The sequence below is a fragment of the Trachurus japonicus genome, chromosome 14 (genome assembly GCF_045865225.1).
Source record: "Trachurus japonicus isolate A0001 chromosome 14, Traja_1.0".
Lineage (NCBI taxonomy): Eukaryota > Metazoa > Chordata > Actinopteri > Carangiformes > Carangidae > Trachurus > Trachurus japonicus.
The window spans coordinates 27,300,079-27,317,827 of NC_140920.1; the positions used below are offsets into that span (position 1 = coordinate 27,300,079).

General features: G+C 41.4%; 1 protein-coding gene across 4 annotated transcripts in view; it reads left to right on the top strand.

The window, feature by feature from the left end:
- The window catches only part of ntm (neurotrimin), a 492,089-nt gene that overhangs the window by 327,670 nt on the left and 146,670 nt on the right, over nucleotides 1-17,749 (top strand). For 3 of the 4 annotated variants that reach the window (XM_085798697.1, XM_085798694.1, XM_085798696.1), the window contains exon 1: nucleotides 9,878-10,544. In XM_085798697.1, coding sequence (XP_085654823.1) covers nucleotides 10,372-10,544 — 173 coding nt within the window. In that variant the 5' untranslated portion in view covers nucleotides 9,878-10,371. Of the gene's footprint in view, nucleotides 1-9,877; nucleotides 10,545-17,749 lie in introns of those variants that run through there. The other variant, XM_085798695.1, reaches the window with a different exon arrangement.

Sequence of the window (17,749 nt, forward strand, 5' to 3'; positions counted from 1 at the left end):
TTCAACAACACGTCCACATTGTCCTGTTTTTTCTTCCCGGGCTCTCTGGAGACCCAATTATACTGTGAACATAATTCCACACTGAGAGAAGTATGTGTGATTAATGTGCAAACAATTTATCCGGCATTTTAAATCATCGAGATTAGGCGGCATCCTTGCTGCTTGATCACTGCGGCAGGTTGAGGCGTCTAGCTGTCTTCCTCGCTGAGTTCCACCCTTCCTGGTCCCGCTAAGCCATATTTCATTAAAGCCAGTTGACTGAGACCTCATTACTTGAGCTTCCCCTCGTGGACAAGGAGAGTCTTAAAGAAGGAGGATGACCATCTGGAAGGGGGATCACAGAGCAGAGCAGCAGAGATAAGTGTTTAACTCACTGTCCAGAGCAGCAGCATGATCCATTTCATGCACATCTGGCCTGTGGCCCACAGCCACAGTGTAAATTACAGTGTGAAAGGTGCTGCCCACTGCAGCAGATCAGCTGCTGCTGTCCGCCCCGGCCCCGTGATGCTTGCATGGCGCTGGCTCCTCGGCAACAACAGCATTAAGTTTTCCTTTAGGCCGTCTTCTTTGTCATTGGTTGTCTTGACAACATCATCTGTGGGTCATTCAATTAATTTGGTTGATAATGATGCTATTTGGAAAGAAAGCAAAGTGTCTGTGATATAAATATATTTGTTAGGTCTGTAGAGTTTTATAAAATCCTAATTGATGGATTTGCAGAAAAAGAAGGTGAGAATATTGAAAAGAAAGCATCCTGTGATCTGAAGCATCATGGACTAATTAAGCCACCATTTCTAAAAAAAACTGCTCTGCAGAACCACATCTGAAGGTAGATAAGAGATGGAAATCAGATATTACACTTCATTACCATCAGGCTGTGCGTGTTTACATGTCCCCTATAACACAGCATGATCCTCCATGGACCTAATCTATGTCTGAAATGAAGTAAACATCACATTAATATCAATATTCTCCTCAATGTGATCAGGAAACTTTTACAATAAGTTCTATTTCATGTGTTATATATACGTGCATTAGACCTAGATGCACTCTTTGCACCCCCCCCCCCCCCCCACCACCTGCATCTCTGTGTCTTACACAGCATTAACCCTAACCCTTCATTTACAGTTAGCCTATACTTCCCAACAAATTAGCGGCAAAGCAGACAGACAGCAAACAGCAAATAAACATGTTTATCCTAACTCAAGGTCAACTAGTGTGATTGCTCATCTGAAACCGTCAATGTCAGAGTGGTGTCACAACACCGACTGGACGGGGTGAGCTTCACCGAGGGAGGGTTCAAGGTGAACATTACACCTGACACAAAAGATCATCAGTGGATGCATCAAAATATGACAACTGACACATTTCCATGGCAACTAAAAAATCAGCCACCCATAAGATGCATTTAAAAGTACCTTGAGATATGTTTACTATGTTTATAGCACTCACGGTTGTTTCATTGCATGTTTTCAGTACTGAGCAAAACATGTGAAGCTGCATACTAAACACTTTTAATGTATATGTTGGTTTTTTTCATGCATCTAATGCTTTGACTCATCAGTTCCATTGACCATATTCACAGTGTCACAATCTTTCCTTACGTCATCACTCGGGGTGATATGAATTACGTTAGCTGCAACTGCTAACGGTAATATCAAGGTTGATATGACACCCTTGCTAATGTAAGAAAGCAGTAAAACTGTGGATAGTCAACGCACACCCAGGATACATTTCACGTTATTCGAGCCTGGAAGATGCAAACGTTAAAAAGCTCAACGATTGTTATGTGATGGCGTTGAGTCTTCCCACCCAGAGTGATGGCGGTTAGCAAAGATGGCGACGCTGTCAATATGGCTAATTGCATTTCAGCTGCAACTATCCGCAAAACAGGTTACTGATTGTCCTGTATGTTTGATCAGCATAATGCAAATGCAGCTTTAATAAGTTTTCATCTGTGTATAATGTACAGTAAGCTCTGTAGGCCAGAGTTACAGTGCAGTTTGCTCATAAAATAAAACCACTTAACCAGCTGAAATGCAGCCACACACTCAGGCCAGAGCTGGTCGTAGCATTACATCCCCTCAGCTAGCAGCATTTTATTCTCAGGTCCACTTCCCTTTAAATGTTTAAAATCCATATAACTGCTGTATAAAGTGTTATATATAATCACATCTGAATTATTTCTGCGCTCTCAAACATTAACCTCCGTGCCTGTAATGCACATCCTACCTTAGAGTAAATCTCTTCATATCCACTAATGCCTATAAACTGTGTGCGGCTAGATTGGCAGCCAGTTTTGCTGATTTAACATCATTGTTGAAATATGAGCACCTGCGTATATATCTACAGTCCGTCCGCTGTGATGCAGATAAATGCTGGCGGATGCTGAAAAATGACCCGTACCTGTGGTCATTCTGACTCATTTTCATGATTCGCAGTAATGGCTTTGACTGCTGAACCCATCGCTTGCCCTTTTGCTGAAAGTGCACTGTAATAACCTCGTTTATATACCGTGGTGTGATTGACGTGTGCAGAGGATTGCCTAATAGTGGTCATTAAAGTGATATTGATGATTATTAAGTCACTCCTATGGAGAGCTGATGAGCGGTGACATCATGACACCCTGAACACAGAAGACATTCTTCTGTTACTCCTTTTTTTCCCCCCTCCTCCGTCATTCATCTCAATTAACAACAAATAAGATATCCGCTGTTGCCTTTAGGCGCAATGGTAATCTAGAGTTTGTTTTTTTCCTGTAGAATGTGAGATTAGCTACCTGGGAAGAAACAAGGCTCTGTTCGGTAAATGTGATTTTACACACGGCTTCACACGAGGTCGTGGCGGGGTGCTGTCCCGTCGCCTCCACTGGAGTCACTGGAGGTGAAGCACTGTGTGCTCTGTGACATCTTCTAAGTGTTTGAAGCAGAGTGTCATTTACAGCCTTTACCCGGCTTTCTCCCTGTGGCCCTCTGATCCAAACCACCCAATTAGACCTGTGTGATTTCCATTAGTTTAGCTAGACATCATCAAGTAGATTGGTTGTTGTTTACACTCTCATTCTCTCTCTCTGTGGTCTTTATTTACTTCATTACTTTTGGGCATCACAGCTGCCCAAGACGCTTTCCACTGCATCTCTGTTTACTCATCACATCACTGTCTTTAAGCTTCAGCTTTAAATAGAAAATGTTTTCTCTGCTGCAGCTGGGAAATTGACTTGATGAGGATGAGTTTGAGTTTCAGGACCTTAACGCCAAAGAAATGAGCTGCAGGTTAAACACTCCTTGGGGAGCAGCCAGAGTTTGACATTACACATAGTGATTTAATTAGGGTTGTATTGATTAGTATGAAATATCATAAGGATTACTTGTTTGTGTCTGTTTCTTCTCTATTGCCTGCTAGACTGTGTGTAATTAGGTTACCACACCAACCTAAGGACCCTATGGGATGTCTAATAATCAGCTGAGTGATGGACAGTGATAGCGAGTGACTGACTAAACAGATGTTTCGGGCGGAGAACAATAGACGCCACCACCACATTAAGCTGTATACCTCGCTCATTCATTTCCTTAGTAACTTCATTCAGGTGACAAGCAGAGGGCTGCATAGAGGCGCAGTGGCATTTATAGTCTGTGTGGAGGTGGAGCCTCCTCGGCGATGAGCTGCAGCGCTCCGAGCAAGTAAAGTGATGTGACTGGATGGCTTCCTGCAGCCCGGAGGCTCGTTGTTCTGGATGGTGACATCTCATTCTCTCCTTTTCAAGATCTGGACTATAAAATACCTGAGATGCTGTCAAGCCTGAAGCACAGCCCCCCCTCCTTTCCTCTAGCCTCATATCATCCTGCTTAGAGCTGCTGAGGAGGCATTTCATACAGCATAGTGTCCACATTAGCTATAATATCACTGCAAAATAAATTTGACATGTTTTCACATTTCGAGTGTGCAGATAAGAGAACACATGATGGTCTCCCACTAAATGATCTTGCAGATAGAGAAGCTGTCATTGTGAAGTCAGAATGGCCTTAAATCCCACCCAGTAATGAATGCAACATCGCATTCAGATTCCTAATGGATCCTGACACTTATTGGCTCCTCGTGGTCTGTTAGGCACAAACACAAATGACTAGCCGGCACCTTGGGCGTCAAACAAATTCATACTATAATAATTCACACCACGTGATACCGCAGCATAAATATATTAAGAAAAAAAGAAAAGAAAAACTGGACCTGGATTTTTAATGACAGTAAAAATGATGAAAATGTACAGATAATACACAAATGGTGGAGCATAAAAAAGTCAAATTGTATATTTCCCAGTACGTTTACAACTGCAGCTCTTGCAATTCACGTTTGTATGACTTCATTACCTACACACTACGGTGTGACAAGTTCGGCTGAAATAGCTGAGAGGCAATATCCTGGCTATTGGAAAACACAGGTGAATGCTGGGATTAAATGAGTGAGAGCAGTAGCAGACTGAGCACAGGACCAAATCATTTCATGAGTTTTTTTTTCAGCAGGGTGTCATGAATGGGTAGGCAGAGGAGAGGACTGAGACCACTGCCAGAGAGAGGCTGGAGTATACACACACTGTAGAGCTATAGCTATAGGTAAAGATACCGTATGGATGCAAGTGCAATGCATGTTTCACCTACCTAATGAAACAATTTAGATTTTATTGATTGTATTATTAGAGACATATCTGAAGTACTGTAAATATATGTTTAATGTTTCCACCATGTCATGTGCTTTAAAGGGATAGTTCAACATTTTGGCAAATTGGCCCATTGCCATAATCCCTATAGTTTTAGGAGTAGGTTCGTTGCTTTTAATTGTCGGTGCAAGCTATTTTTTAGAATGGCGGAGCAGAGCCATGAGCTGCTCAGAGCTACGCTACAGAGGCTAATGGAATTTCTTGGTTTATCTAATCAAACTCATCAAATACACAATCCAACAACTCCAAAACGCTCTGGTGGACAAGTTGTGACCTGCACATTCACCACGCTATGAGATAATAACTAACTAATAGCTAATAGCTTGCAAACCTACTAAAACTATGGGGATTATATTATGGCAATGGGCCAATTTGCCAAAATGTTGAGCTATCCCCTTAACACAGACAGTAAACAAAGAATGAACGAACTTTAAATTTAAAATATATATATGTGTATGTGTGTGTGTGTGTGTGTGTGTGTGTGTGTGCACAAGTATTAATTTCCATGGGCAGTGGATTCATCATATTGGAGGCAAAATCCCAGTGTTCTGAACATACTGTACACATGACTCAGCAGTGCAAATAGTCAATATGTCTAGGAAATTACACTTAATTCCCCTGTCAATAAGACAATGAAAAATAAAAACTGATGGAGAGATGAAGACGAAAAAGAGAGGAGGAACTATACTGAAATGAAAGTGCACTGATGTTGTCAGATTCTGATGTATATTAAACCAGTCATCCAAACCTTGTCATTAAAACAGACTCAATATTATGTCAGTGGAGCATTTAGCAGCCTGAATCAAATTTCTCAAAACAGCTTCTCACCAGGAGATATGAGGTCTCAGATGAGAAACAATCGCCTGCAGAGTTGAGGACAGTTGTAGCTACTGTGTGCCAGACTCGTTCACCAATCGGTTTTCTGATTTCAAAATAAGAGCAGATTCAAGGTTCAAGGTCTGTAGCTGCTTGTCAAATTCAAGACGGATGAAGAAATGTTTGAGCTTCAAGGTCTGCCAAGACTGCTAAAATGCTTTTAATTAATTGACTCATTTATTACTAATTAATTTGTTCTGAGAATATTTTTGTGGAATTACCTTTTGGATATGGCTTCATTGTCACTAAGGTTGAGTGCAGACTGGATCCAGACTGTTACAAATACTGTCTGGACCTGGAGATGATATTATTACTTTCTGGTGCATCACTTCTGTCTTAACTGGTGACACTGGTCCCAGTCAGTCATCACAACTCAAGTCAGTGAACATGCAGTGGAGAGAGGGACAAGTGGGACATACGAGAGAAAAAAGGAGAAAATTGGATTTTTAAAGTTAGTTAGTTTTCATAATGGATGTGGTTGAGGGTGTTTTGATGAATAGAGTTAAGGGGGAAAAAGGCCCTGTCTGTATTTGGTTGGTCCCTTCTGGGCTACTATATATATAAGCATGGTGGTCCCTGTGCATGAGGGTCCACTCTATGTAAGTAGATAAGTGGGACTCATTTTAAACCCTTCTAAGATGATTATATACCAATTTGAAAACAACTTTATAAATTCTATATTCCACATACTGTATCCTCTCAATTCCTGTACACTGCTCCTTTAACTACCAGACATTCCTATTTTTCTCTCCAGGCTTGACAACATATTGTCCCTCTATCCAGCGTTAACCTCCAGGCCAGTACATTTACTTACAGATTAAATTGACTTTATTGCAGGGTGTACGGTAGAGTTAACATATGTATGAAATGCGACTGCTTTGAAAATAGTCTTTTTTTTCACTTCATCTGCATGTTTATGAACCATATGTCCAGCACCGTTCCCTGGGGCGGGTGGTTATACTTTTTTGAGATAATGCATTATCAAGCACATAACCCCGGTTCTTAACATTCTCTTGAAGAACAGCTTGTACCTGTATATAGAGCATGTGTTGTTTGGACTGGTACGCTACATATATATTGGTGTTTTTATTATTTTTTTGAGATAAATTAGAGATGGTGTATATCTGATGCTGCCTTATGGCATAGATAGATAGATAGATAGATAGATAGATAGATAGATAGATAGATAGATAGATAGATAGATAGATAGATAGATAGATAGATAGACTGTGATGGACTGATTGATTGAGTTGTTTTCAGCTCAGCTCAGTTCAACAGCAAACAGTACAACTGCTGAAACTGTTCAAAGTAAAAGTTATGTGTTGTCAAGGTTGCTAGGTAATGAGAGCCCCGTTTTTGTGATGCAGTGTTAAGGGTGGGCACAGCTGGCAAGCAAAGTGGTCTACAATGGCCCCCTGAATTGGGACACAGCTTGAGTACTCAAGCACTGATTGGTAGACAGCCAGAGAGGCCCTGCTGTACGGGCTCATTATTAGTGAGTATAAAGACTTTAAACCTGTAAAATGATCTATTTTACATATACCTGGATTTCCCATGCAGCTTTATTTCACAGGTCAACTTACAACTACCAACTTTGCATTTATTTGTGAACATCACTTTACAAGCGAACATGACTTTTTGACCCTCATTTGACTCCATACAAATGCACCGCACACACAGCAAATTCCCAATAGATACACGGGAAGTCACATCACAACATGGATCTGTGAATGTTAAGTGCGGGCGTACAAATGCAGAATACTTAGCTAACGTTTGTACATATTCATCTCAGAGTTGCCGCTGCTTCTATTACAAGCGGCATGGTCTCAGACTGAAAATGAACCCAACGGCAACTGGCAATGAATAGTAATATGAGGCATGGCGTGTGTAAATGAGATGGCGGTAGAGAATTGTAGATCGTCAGTGCTTTGGTTTGCTTCAGTACACGTTTTCGTTTTCTTTCCTTTCTTTTTCACTCTGTCACCAAATAAAAAGAAGCTGGTATTTGATTGCATTGTTGCAGACGATGCTGCCATTAAAATATCCATATTATTCAGAGCTGTCTGCCTTCAGTTGGTTGCTTTGAATTTACTACTTTCTTAAAGCAGCTAATGAAGTTGTGCTTCAATGTTTTATCCACTGAAAACAACAATGCAGTGCCGATTTAAAGCGGTCTATCTATCTATACCACGCTTTCTCTATGACTGTTTTATGTTTAAGTCATTGTCATTTAGAAAGCCACAGCTGTGTTTTCAGGAAGCCAGTTTGGTCACATGACCCTGCTGTTTGTCAGCAGAGGATCGGTGACAGGCCTCCTTCACAGCTGGCATTGCGACTTGTCACAGAAGGGAGAACACAGTGTTACTAACGGCATTCACAGCGTGTCTGTTCTTATTCAAGTCCTCCAGGAAGCCATGACAGTAGAAACTACATGGAATTCAGACCTCATCGATTTTATCATTTACCCATGTGCTTTCCCCACTGTCACATGTAAGACTAGCTTTGATGAAAAAAACAAAAACCCTATTTTTCTTCATGTAAGCTGCATTGTGAAAGTTTTTTAAACAGGAGATGAGGTAGTGCGACTGTAGTTTTTGCTAAAAGAGCAGCCATTTTGGCCCCAGGAGGCAGATATAGAAACATTGTTAAGATGCTGAATTGTAGTGTAACAGTAAAACCTATGTATCCCTGATCCACAGGAAATAAGTATTCAGCTCAAGCCCTTCTGTGCTACTCCATGTGGGATTTGCATCCGTGTTCCACACAGCAGCAGTCCACTTGTGTGCAAGTACAGTTCATGTATAATGTAATGCATTGACATGGTGTGACTTATGCACAGCTGTGCACCTGTATGTATGTGAAAAGATCCACTTAGGCTTAAGTAGACGCCACACTGCTCAGACCAGACCAATTAAAGCTGCTGTGGAGAGACTGGCGAATGTATCAAAGGTGCTTTATGCTCATTACGAATCCAGTTTTTCATTTGTAAGAGAAGGAAGTTCAGGGAGAAAGTTTTGTGGTTTTTCATAAGCAATACTGATATTGGGGGGTTATTTATTTCCTCCTGGAACTGTAAATTTAAGCCGCATAAGTTTTTTTTTTTCATTTCAGCATTTTGTTTTTCAGTTTTCAGAGGGTGAAAACTGTATTTTTTGGTTCCAGAGTGGGAAAATCTCAAAACACAGCCCAAGCGTTTTTGTGTAGACACCAAAAACAGATATTTCGTGAAGCGTTGATGTCATACCTCCCCATAACCTGTAACATGAGCCACACCGCTAGACAGCATGTAACAACAACAGCGGGCGACTACTGTTGGATCCCTTGGACACTGCGGCTGAAATGCACCCATTAAATCATCATCATGCCATGACTCCCAATCAACATTTAATAGACTTATGATGTTTGGAGTTTGAATACAGCGGGGGAGGTTTTTGTATTTGTACGTGGCAGCGTTACAGCACCACACAACACAGTGTTGTTATCTCATCTTGTCATGGTTTTATATAACAGACATTTAAAGCAACACTGTGTAGTTTCTGGACCTTAAAATAATGTTTCTTAACTCATCTAAGTGGTAGAAATACAGTTAATAGTATGAAGCGTGCTGCCACTGCAACCTGAGTGGGATCGCACTGAATTGTTGCCGTTGCCAGTACTACTACTACAGTGCTGCTGCTGGTTCTGTTGCCGGTACTGTTGCTGTTGCTGGTACCAGACAAAGAGGTCTCTGGAGTTAAGTGGAGCTGCGGTGTACCAGGACCACGGTGGCACTGTGTTCCTACTCGCACAGGAAAGTTACAGTGTGCAGTTGCAGACGGTGCTACGCCGCTCAGGCTGCAGCGGCGGCACAATTCATCCTACTAATCTGTGTTTCTACCACTTCCAGTGTAGTGGAGTTAAGAAACATTAATTTGACAACGTCAAAAAACTACATAGTGTTGCTTTAAGGGACATGTAAAAGTTACGCACTACAGCTTTAAGTTTGAATGGCGCCTGCAGCAGTTGACGGATCTACCATATTAATAGTCTGGTCTGTAGTGTAGGCTAAAGGTGGTGTTTAGGGGCACAGGTGGCGTATCAACAGATTCTGCTCCTGCTGAAACATAAGCCATGCCTATTTCTACCTCTTTTATTTAGTCTTTTATTTTATTTTATTTTATTTTATTTTTTTATATGATATCCGGCTGTAGTTGATGTAAACCTGAGCCCGTCTTGCTCTCACCACTGTGACGTAGTCGGAGCCAAACTGCCGCTGACACAGAGCAGCGACACACTAAACAAGTCCGTGACAACCGATGCGAATCTCAAACTTGGCTGTTGTCTCCTCTCCTCCTCCTCCTCCTCCTCCTGTGACTATGACTCTGCTGTCTCTCAGTTGTCCAGCCTGCTCTTTAGCCTCGCTCGGGTCCGCCTCACTGTTTGGATACTACATATCCCCTCTTGTTTATGACTTGTGCTAAGAAAAAGAACTTGGTACAGTAGAGGAGCAGGGACACCGTCAGCCGCCGGACCGACGCTGACTGAGGGATGGTTTTTTATTTTTTTCCTCCCCTCGTCCCCTTTTAAACAATAAGCAGCGGGAGTTGGACAGTGCAGACAGATAGGGGTCGAGACCGTGTCCTCGCCGGCTCACAGCAGCTACCTGGCGAGAAGATTTGGATTAAGACCATATGAACTGGTGGTAAATAATCTCCACGGGAACGTTAACGGGGCGAAAACACCGACTCGCTGTCTTCGCTGTGGGATTTGTTTTCTTCCACCCCTCTCGAAGGCTGAAGACGATGTCTGTCCGGGGATACTTTGTCGCTTTTTACAAATGCACACTTCTTGTCTCTCTGAGGATTTTGCTTCTTGTGCCTGCAGGGTTGCCAGTCCGCAGCCAAGGGGATTCACAATCCGACAACAAAGTGATGGACAATATCACCGTCCGGCAAGGGGAGACAGTCTTTCTCAGGTAAGTGAACGCATCTCTTTCTTGTCTTTTTTTCTTTTTCTTTTCTTTTTCCTTCTTTCTTTCTTTTTCTTTTCCTTTTTTTTGGGTTAAATATTGCTCTTTTATTTCCTTCCTCCCGCTGCTGCTTTTGAATTCTAGTCCCAAAGTTGAGCTGTGGGCTTCCTGCAGGCTCCAGCTCAAGTATTCAGCGGTGGGGATAGAGACAGAAACATGACTCAAGTGTTGTCTGTTTTATCATGTTCCCACCACTGAAAAAAAGGGGGTGTGGGGGGGGGGATTTCAGAGGATTAGTCCCTGGAAAACACTCAATTCAGAAGCGATACTCTGCTAATCTTCAGCAGCTGTTAACGAAGAGACTTAGAGGTTTTAATTGTTGTGTGATGGTGCAGAACTAAAGGTGGGAGAGGAAAGGTGTGCTCCAGTCCTGGGATGTCTGCTGAGGACATAAACACAGACACACACACACACGCACACACACATACACATACAGACACACTCGACTATAAATAGTATTGTCGCCCAAATGGATTGACTAGCAATTCCTCAAGATGGGAGATTGTCTGTGGTGACCTTTCCCCTCCTCAGCGCCCTCAGAGGCTTACTGGCCAGAGAGGGATTTGTGCTGCTTTCAAGTGCTGTCGGGAATGTCCAATTTAACATGAACAATAATCACAGTGGCTACAGGAATGGATTTTCTTTTGATACCAAGAGTTGGCAAGATGCGGTGTGTGGGAGGCGGAGGGCATGGGAGCAGTGTTTACAACAGTTCATGTTGAAGGTGTTGATTCGGGGCCTATCAGACTCATATTGTATGAATACAACTGTCAACGCCAGTTGGAAATAAGCGACAGGAAAGTCTGCTCCAGGCGGTCCAGACGCCGTGACTGACATTTTCTTCAAAGCTCTTCTTGCTGACAGTAATTTTCACTTGATACACTTGAGGTCAGGCTAAAATACTGCTCAGTCAGCTGCAAAATTGCCCCAGTGATGTATAGGCGGAAGTTACAATGCTCAACCTCAGCCCTTCAAAAGGCACACATTCCCAAAATTACATAATTAAAAACTCTATATTTTAATTACTTTTTAAAAGGGAAAATAATACCTCAATTTCTTCAGTTGGCTGCGTTTGCTTGTGGGTGAAATGATTAATTCAACCACATTGACGAGTGACGAGCATGTATAGAGTCTGATGAAAACCTTGAAAGCTTTCGTATCTTTGAACCTGACACACGTTTTCATGTTACAACATGTCATCTAATCTGTACAGTACCTTGTTATCAATAACCTTTGGTTAACACTTCAAGTCCTCCACTGCCCTGCATAAATCAAAGGAGAGCCTGTTACTTTTGACACGTAACCTACTGCAATTTCTGACTGAGTATAGGTGATGAAGCCGTGCTGACCTGCACATTTGGCGTTCTTTCAGCCGCCTTACACTGATTGAAAAACCGCCGTCTGGGGAGGTGGTAGGGGTTTCTTGCGATTCCAGCAGGTCATCAGTAAAGTGTGGATGAGCTCAACTTGGTTTCTGCTTCATTTGCCGTGAGCTCACACGCCGGTGAGGGGATGAGACTGGGTGACTGCTCGGGATCAGCAGCAGCAGCAGCAGCAGCAGCAGCAGCAGCAGCACAGCGAGACAAACCAAACCAGACGGGGGGTCAGTGTTGTGCTGATCTAAGTTCTTTTATATGTAATACCTCAAGAATCCCTCTACAGCACCATGTTAACACTGATAATTGCATGTGTTTGGTTGACAGGAGACCATTTCAGTTCATAAATGTTTGATCAGAGCAACGTCTTGCATTGGCTTTTTTTTTAGTTTATACACTCTGAAGGGCCTGCAGGGACAAAATAAATAAGTAATATCCACCGGCTTTACGACCTGAACTGATGAATTCACATGCCCCTCAAAGTTGACCTTCAAACAAAATAACAAAGCAAAACAGCAAAGATGCTTTAGGTTGAAGTAGTTGCTGCATGGTATACAGAAAGTAGTATTACATAATACATTTTATAGATACATGGTAATCCAAGTATAGTCATTACACCTACAACAAATTTGACTGGGTTTTATAAGCCACATTATATAAAAAAAAACAACAACTTTATTAGCAACTATTGTTATAAGATCCATTGATGAAGCACTGGACAGCTCCAGTCATGTATGGTACTACTGAGCCCCTTCAGCACCATGGACAGCTCTCTACCTATAGCAATGCATCAGTTTGGGGTTGGAAAAGGCTGGTTTTCAACAGGATTGGTAACTAGACAATGAGTCTCAGATATGAAGTTTATTTTATTTATTTCAGTTTCCTCACAAACAAAATTTGAAACAACAAACCGAGTGAGACACTGTTGTTCCTTTGAACATGTCCAATTTCCAAAAACCTAGCCAAAACATAGCAGCTAAATCATGGGCCAGACCACTCACATTTTTTGATCGTCGAAAAGTGAAGAATTCCAAGTAGAAAATGGTCACTTGTTGTTTCTGTTTGAGAGCCAGAGCTCTTCACAATTTCATCTGATTGTTAGTTGAGTTGTATATTGAACCTACAAGTGAATTGTCCATTAAAGAACAGTTACAAAACATTTACATAGGTCAGAATGAATCAAGTGCATCTTTATCATCTGCATATTTTAAACCAAAGGCTCCTAAGGAAAACAAAAACCCTCATTAATTGTTTCAGATCATTTACAAACTGCCTACAAATCAGCCTACACAATAATTGGACAAGTTTTGTGGAGGAAAAAGCACCTATTTGATTGTGCAGCTATTGCTCTTGAAGTTGGTGTGCAGCACTCTTATTACTCCACAGTTCAGCCCTGCACAGGTCAATGGGACTGGCAAGTCTGAACTTGCCATGAAGCACCAATATCAATCCTCCAGGCTTAGCAGCAATAGCTTGTTCAGTCATAAAGTGATTTATACATTCTGCGGCTGCACTGAACCTTCATGTTGTTGGTGAGTGCCCTCTCATACGGGTGCATGGGTTAAAAAGGCATTTGAATCTAAACTGGGCTACTTCCAATACAGTTTTTGCAGCTCATGATTTGCCCATGAGGCAGGGCTTCTTTTTTTTATTCAAAGTGGGACAGGATCCATATAGACAATGCATTATTTGAGTTTGAGTTGTCTTCAACATAGGCCTGAGTCTAACTTTGATGTCAATTTGCTAAGGTTTTAACTGTAGGGAACATGACTGACAGGTTTAGAGTTACACCATTTAATAAAGCTACACTATGGTCGGGATTGTTTTTCTTTTCTTTTTTTTCTTATATTGTTCTCTATCCCCATGAGATGGCCTGAATCCTGTTTTTTTTAACTGGGACAGTGGATCAAGCTGCCTGCCAGCAAGCCTGTCCAGCTCCCACCCAGGACACCTCCTAATAAGCTTTACTTCAGCACTGACTGCAGACTCCTTTCCCTTATTTATATTGTGCTTTAAATGTGCAGCACAAATGTTTACTTAAGCTTAATATAAAGTAGTGGGGTCTGTAAGAAGGTGTGGAAACTCAATAGCATATTTGAGGCACACAAGTAACTAGGTGAGGTTAGTGGCAGTATACAGGATGCAGGATCTTCCATAAGCTGGCTGAGCCAATTTGTTTTTGCTTTATAGTTCCTAGCAAATTTGGATGTATTGCGTTCCTCTGGCACAAATGATGTTGCAGACTTCAGACTCACCACCCCGGTGTTGCTCTGTGCTAACAAGCTCCCCACTGCCCTTTTTCTGACAACTGCCAAAACTGAGGGTGGTGTCACATTTTAAATTAAAGGAATCCCGGGCATCCATTTCCCATTGTGTTTGCATTGTAGCCCCGATTTATGGGGATGGATCATAAATAACACTAATTATCAGTTTATCTCAATGTGATCTGAGCTCAGACTCCCCACTTGGGCCGCTGCCGGAACGTCCTGGGGAGAGAGAATCATAGTGTCATAGCCAATTACACGTAGGCACATACATTAAACCAACAGAAATGTGAATTACTTATATATTTTAAAGCAAAAATGAAAGGCTTTGGCAAGACTGAAGTTAGTTTTTAACATTTCTGCGAGGGGAGATAAAAAAAACACAAAGCTGCTACTCAATTTTCTTTTGCTGATTAGATGACTGTGTAATTAGAGGGAGACCGTGTCTGGAGAAGGTATGATGCAGTTTGATTGCAGCCAGACGAGTGTTTCTGTCTGATTGTCTGAGCTGAGCTTGTTTCACAAAATCCATCAAAAAAGTCAACTATGAATGTTTTTTTCAAAACGTGGCTCAACTGTAAATCTCCATTATGTAATCTTTTTTTTTTTTTTTTTTTAAATTAAGTATCTACTGTCAATGTGCTTCGAAAAAAAATGCAGTACAAGTTACACCCCCTCACAATCTGGAACACATAAAAAGACCTTTAGTCACTGTTTATTAAAAACCTTCCTGAATGATCCATCATAGCGTTTTCTATATGATATCTCCTGAAAATGGAACGAGGCAATTACCTAATATTCCATTTTCTGGTTATATTGCCCTGTAGAATAAAATCTTTCAAAGCAATAACAATAAAGGGGAAAAATGAAAAGGCATATCGAGGGACTCAAACTGCCCTCCGTGTTGTCATTTCACATTTTTCTCCCTTCTCTATTGTCGGCGTTCTGTCGATCGGCGGCTCACGGCTCATGGGATCCTCTGTTTGTCCTGAGGTGCAATAAGCTGTTAAATCTCTCCATTGAATGTGAGGATGGCACTTAAATGCACAGATACAGAAAATGATTAAAGTTTTCTATACAAGCAAGGTGGTGATGTATTTACCAACGTAACAGTGGAGGAACCACACTTATCATCATGGTGGCACTGAGCTTTACATGTAACGGACTTTAACTGGACCAAATGAGAAGCACATTAATTTCCCAAGGTGCTTCCCACTCAAATGGACTTAAAAAGAGACAAGCAGGCCCCTGAGACTGCGATTAATGAATGTCACCACGGTGGCTGAGGTGGGCCGACAACCCCCCGAGACGCTTATCTACCTGCACAGACCATTGTGGTCTCAGAACCACGTCATGTTAACATTTACTCCTTTCTCTCCCAGCTGCCTAATGAACAACGTTTGTGATTCAGGTTACATATTTCAGGGATGAGACTATTTCAAACAGTAAGCTTCTAATTGCCGTGATATTTAGTTCCATGTAGAGCCGTTTGCTCGACACCTGTATTAATTTGTTTTTCTTAAACATGGCTCTCAGCTTGTTTGTTGTGTCGCCGCCGTTGCGGATGGAACCATCGTCGCTGTCAGCCGTGGATATTTTTTTTCCTATCCAGTGCATGTTAGGAGTTAGAAGCAGCTCCCTTGTTAAGAGGACATTCCTTTTTATTCCTCATATGCCACGGGCCAAGATTGGAAAGCTGATAATTTGATTTCACAGAGGGATGCTAACGATTCCCTCTGTAATTCCATTTTCTTTCACCTTGCCTCGTCTAGCCGGGCTGCCATCCGTCAGTCCCACGTTTTCACTTATTGTCTCCAACATTATTGTCCTAGAAAAGAGCTTTCACCGTCAAAATAAAATGGCAGCAGAATGGGATTGCTATACAATTTTCATCAGTTAACAAGATTTTATAGAGTCCATTCTAATAGAGTTGTAATACAGCTGAAAGCCTTTTTTTCCATTTAATTAAGCACAGAGAGATGGATTTTTTTTCTTTTTCTTCTTTTTCTTAGTGTTTATCACTTAGCAAATAGCAAATAATAACCAAAGTCAGTTTGTCAGTGAAATATGCAAACTCTAAACATGCACTTTACATAAACCATAAATACTCCCTACTCTTTTGCTATTCCAAGGGGATAGCGGCATAAAACAGTATGGTTGTTTTGACTGTTTTGCATGTAGATGTTATGTTGATCTTAGAGATATTTGGTCTGCAATCACACTTATATATTATTCATTTTCACAAATTTAATTAAGATATCAGATATCAGAACCTAGTAGTAGTGTTTGTTTTTGCCTGATAAATTCAAGTACAGCATTTAAATGATTGAGTGAATGACTTTTCCTCTGATTTTGAAAGTATACAGTATCTTGGTATCGTCAGGTATTATACACTCCCCCATGTTTCCCAGGGACTTGCTGCGTGCATGTGCTGTTTGGTGCAGGTCTGATTGTCTACATTGGGTTTTCACCACTTTTTGCCCAAAACATCTACGTGCTACTACTGCAAATTGACAGTGGACTGGGCAGTTCAACGATGACCTGAAATCAATATTAAGCTCCATTAAGTTAAGGGGAGCTGCAGATTCAAGTAATAATTCTCTATAGGTTCATCGGCAGCTCCTTTTACATTTCAGTAGATTGCCATTTAGGGTGCAGATCAAAGTAGGGAAATTAAAGCTTTGTCCATCCATCCTTCGGCTATGCCGCTTAATCTGTGAACGGTCACAGGGGACCTTGGACAGGTTGCCCTGCTGTTCCAGGGTCAGCAGAGAGAAGCAGCGTTCACACCCTCAGGCAATTTAGTTTTGTGGTAGGAGGCAGGAGATCCCAGAGAGAACCCATGCAGGGAAAGGGAGAACATGGAAAGGCCCCCTCTTGCTTGTCTTGCTGCTAGACAGAGCTAACAACTACACACATCTGTGCTCCCCATTAAAGCTTTGTGCTTCTGTGAAATTCATGTCGTTAAGAACAAGCTGTAAATTAATAAAAGCTGTAACCTGAAGAAGTCCTGTTGTGTGGTACAGCTGGGATTAAGGTGGATAGTTATAATATATAATACTCAGTAAAAAAGAAAAGAAATTAGATTAGAAATCAAATCAATTAGATTAAGAGTGAATGGCAGGTGGCCTAATATTGATCCTTGTGGGACACCTGGAATATGACACAGCAATGGCACAGCTTGTATAAAAATCACTTAATGTTGGGTTGTCCTTTGATTTATGACCCAGTCTTTATATGGAGTCATATGTACTAAATGATAGGGAGTGCTAGTATGACCTCTAGTTAATGATTAATTTGAAAGAAAGGCATTCATAGCCATTTTTATAACCATTTCTCTTGTCATTAAAATCCCAATAAAATGGGATTTTGATATCATCTTGCTTCTTTAATTTGATTAATTTCAGGCTGAAACTGGATTATGAAGATAACACAGCTTTAATTTGAAACCGGTTGGATATCAGGTCGTAGGTGTATTTGAGGAAGGTTAGGGCAAGACTGTACCGAGATA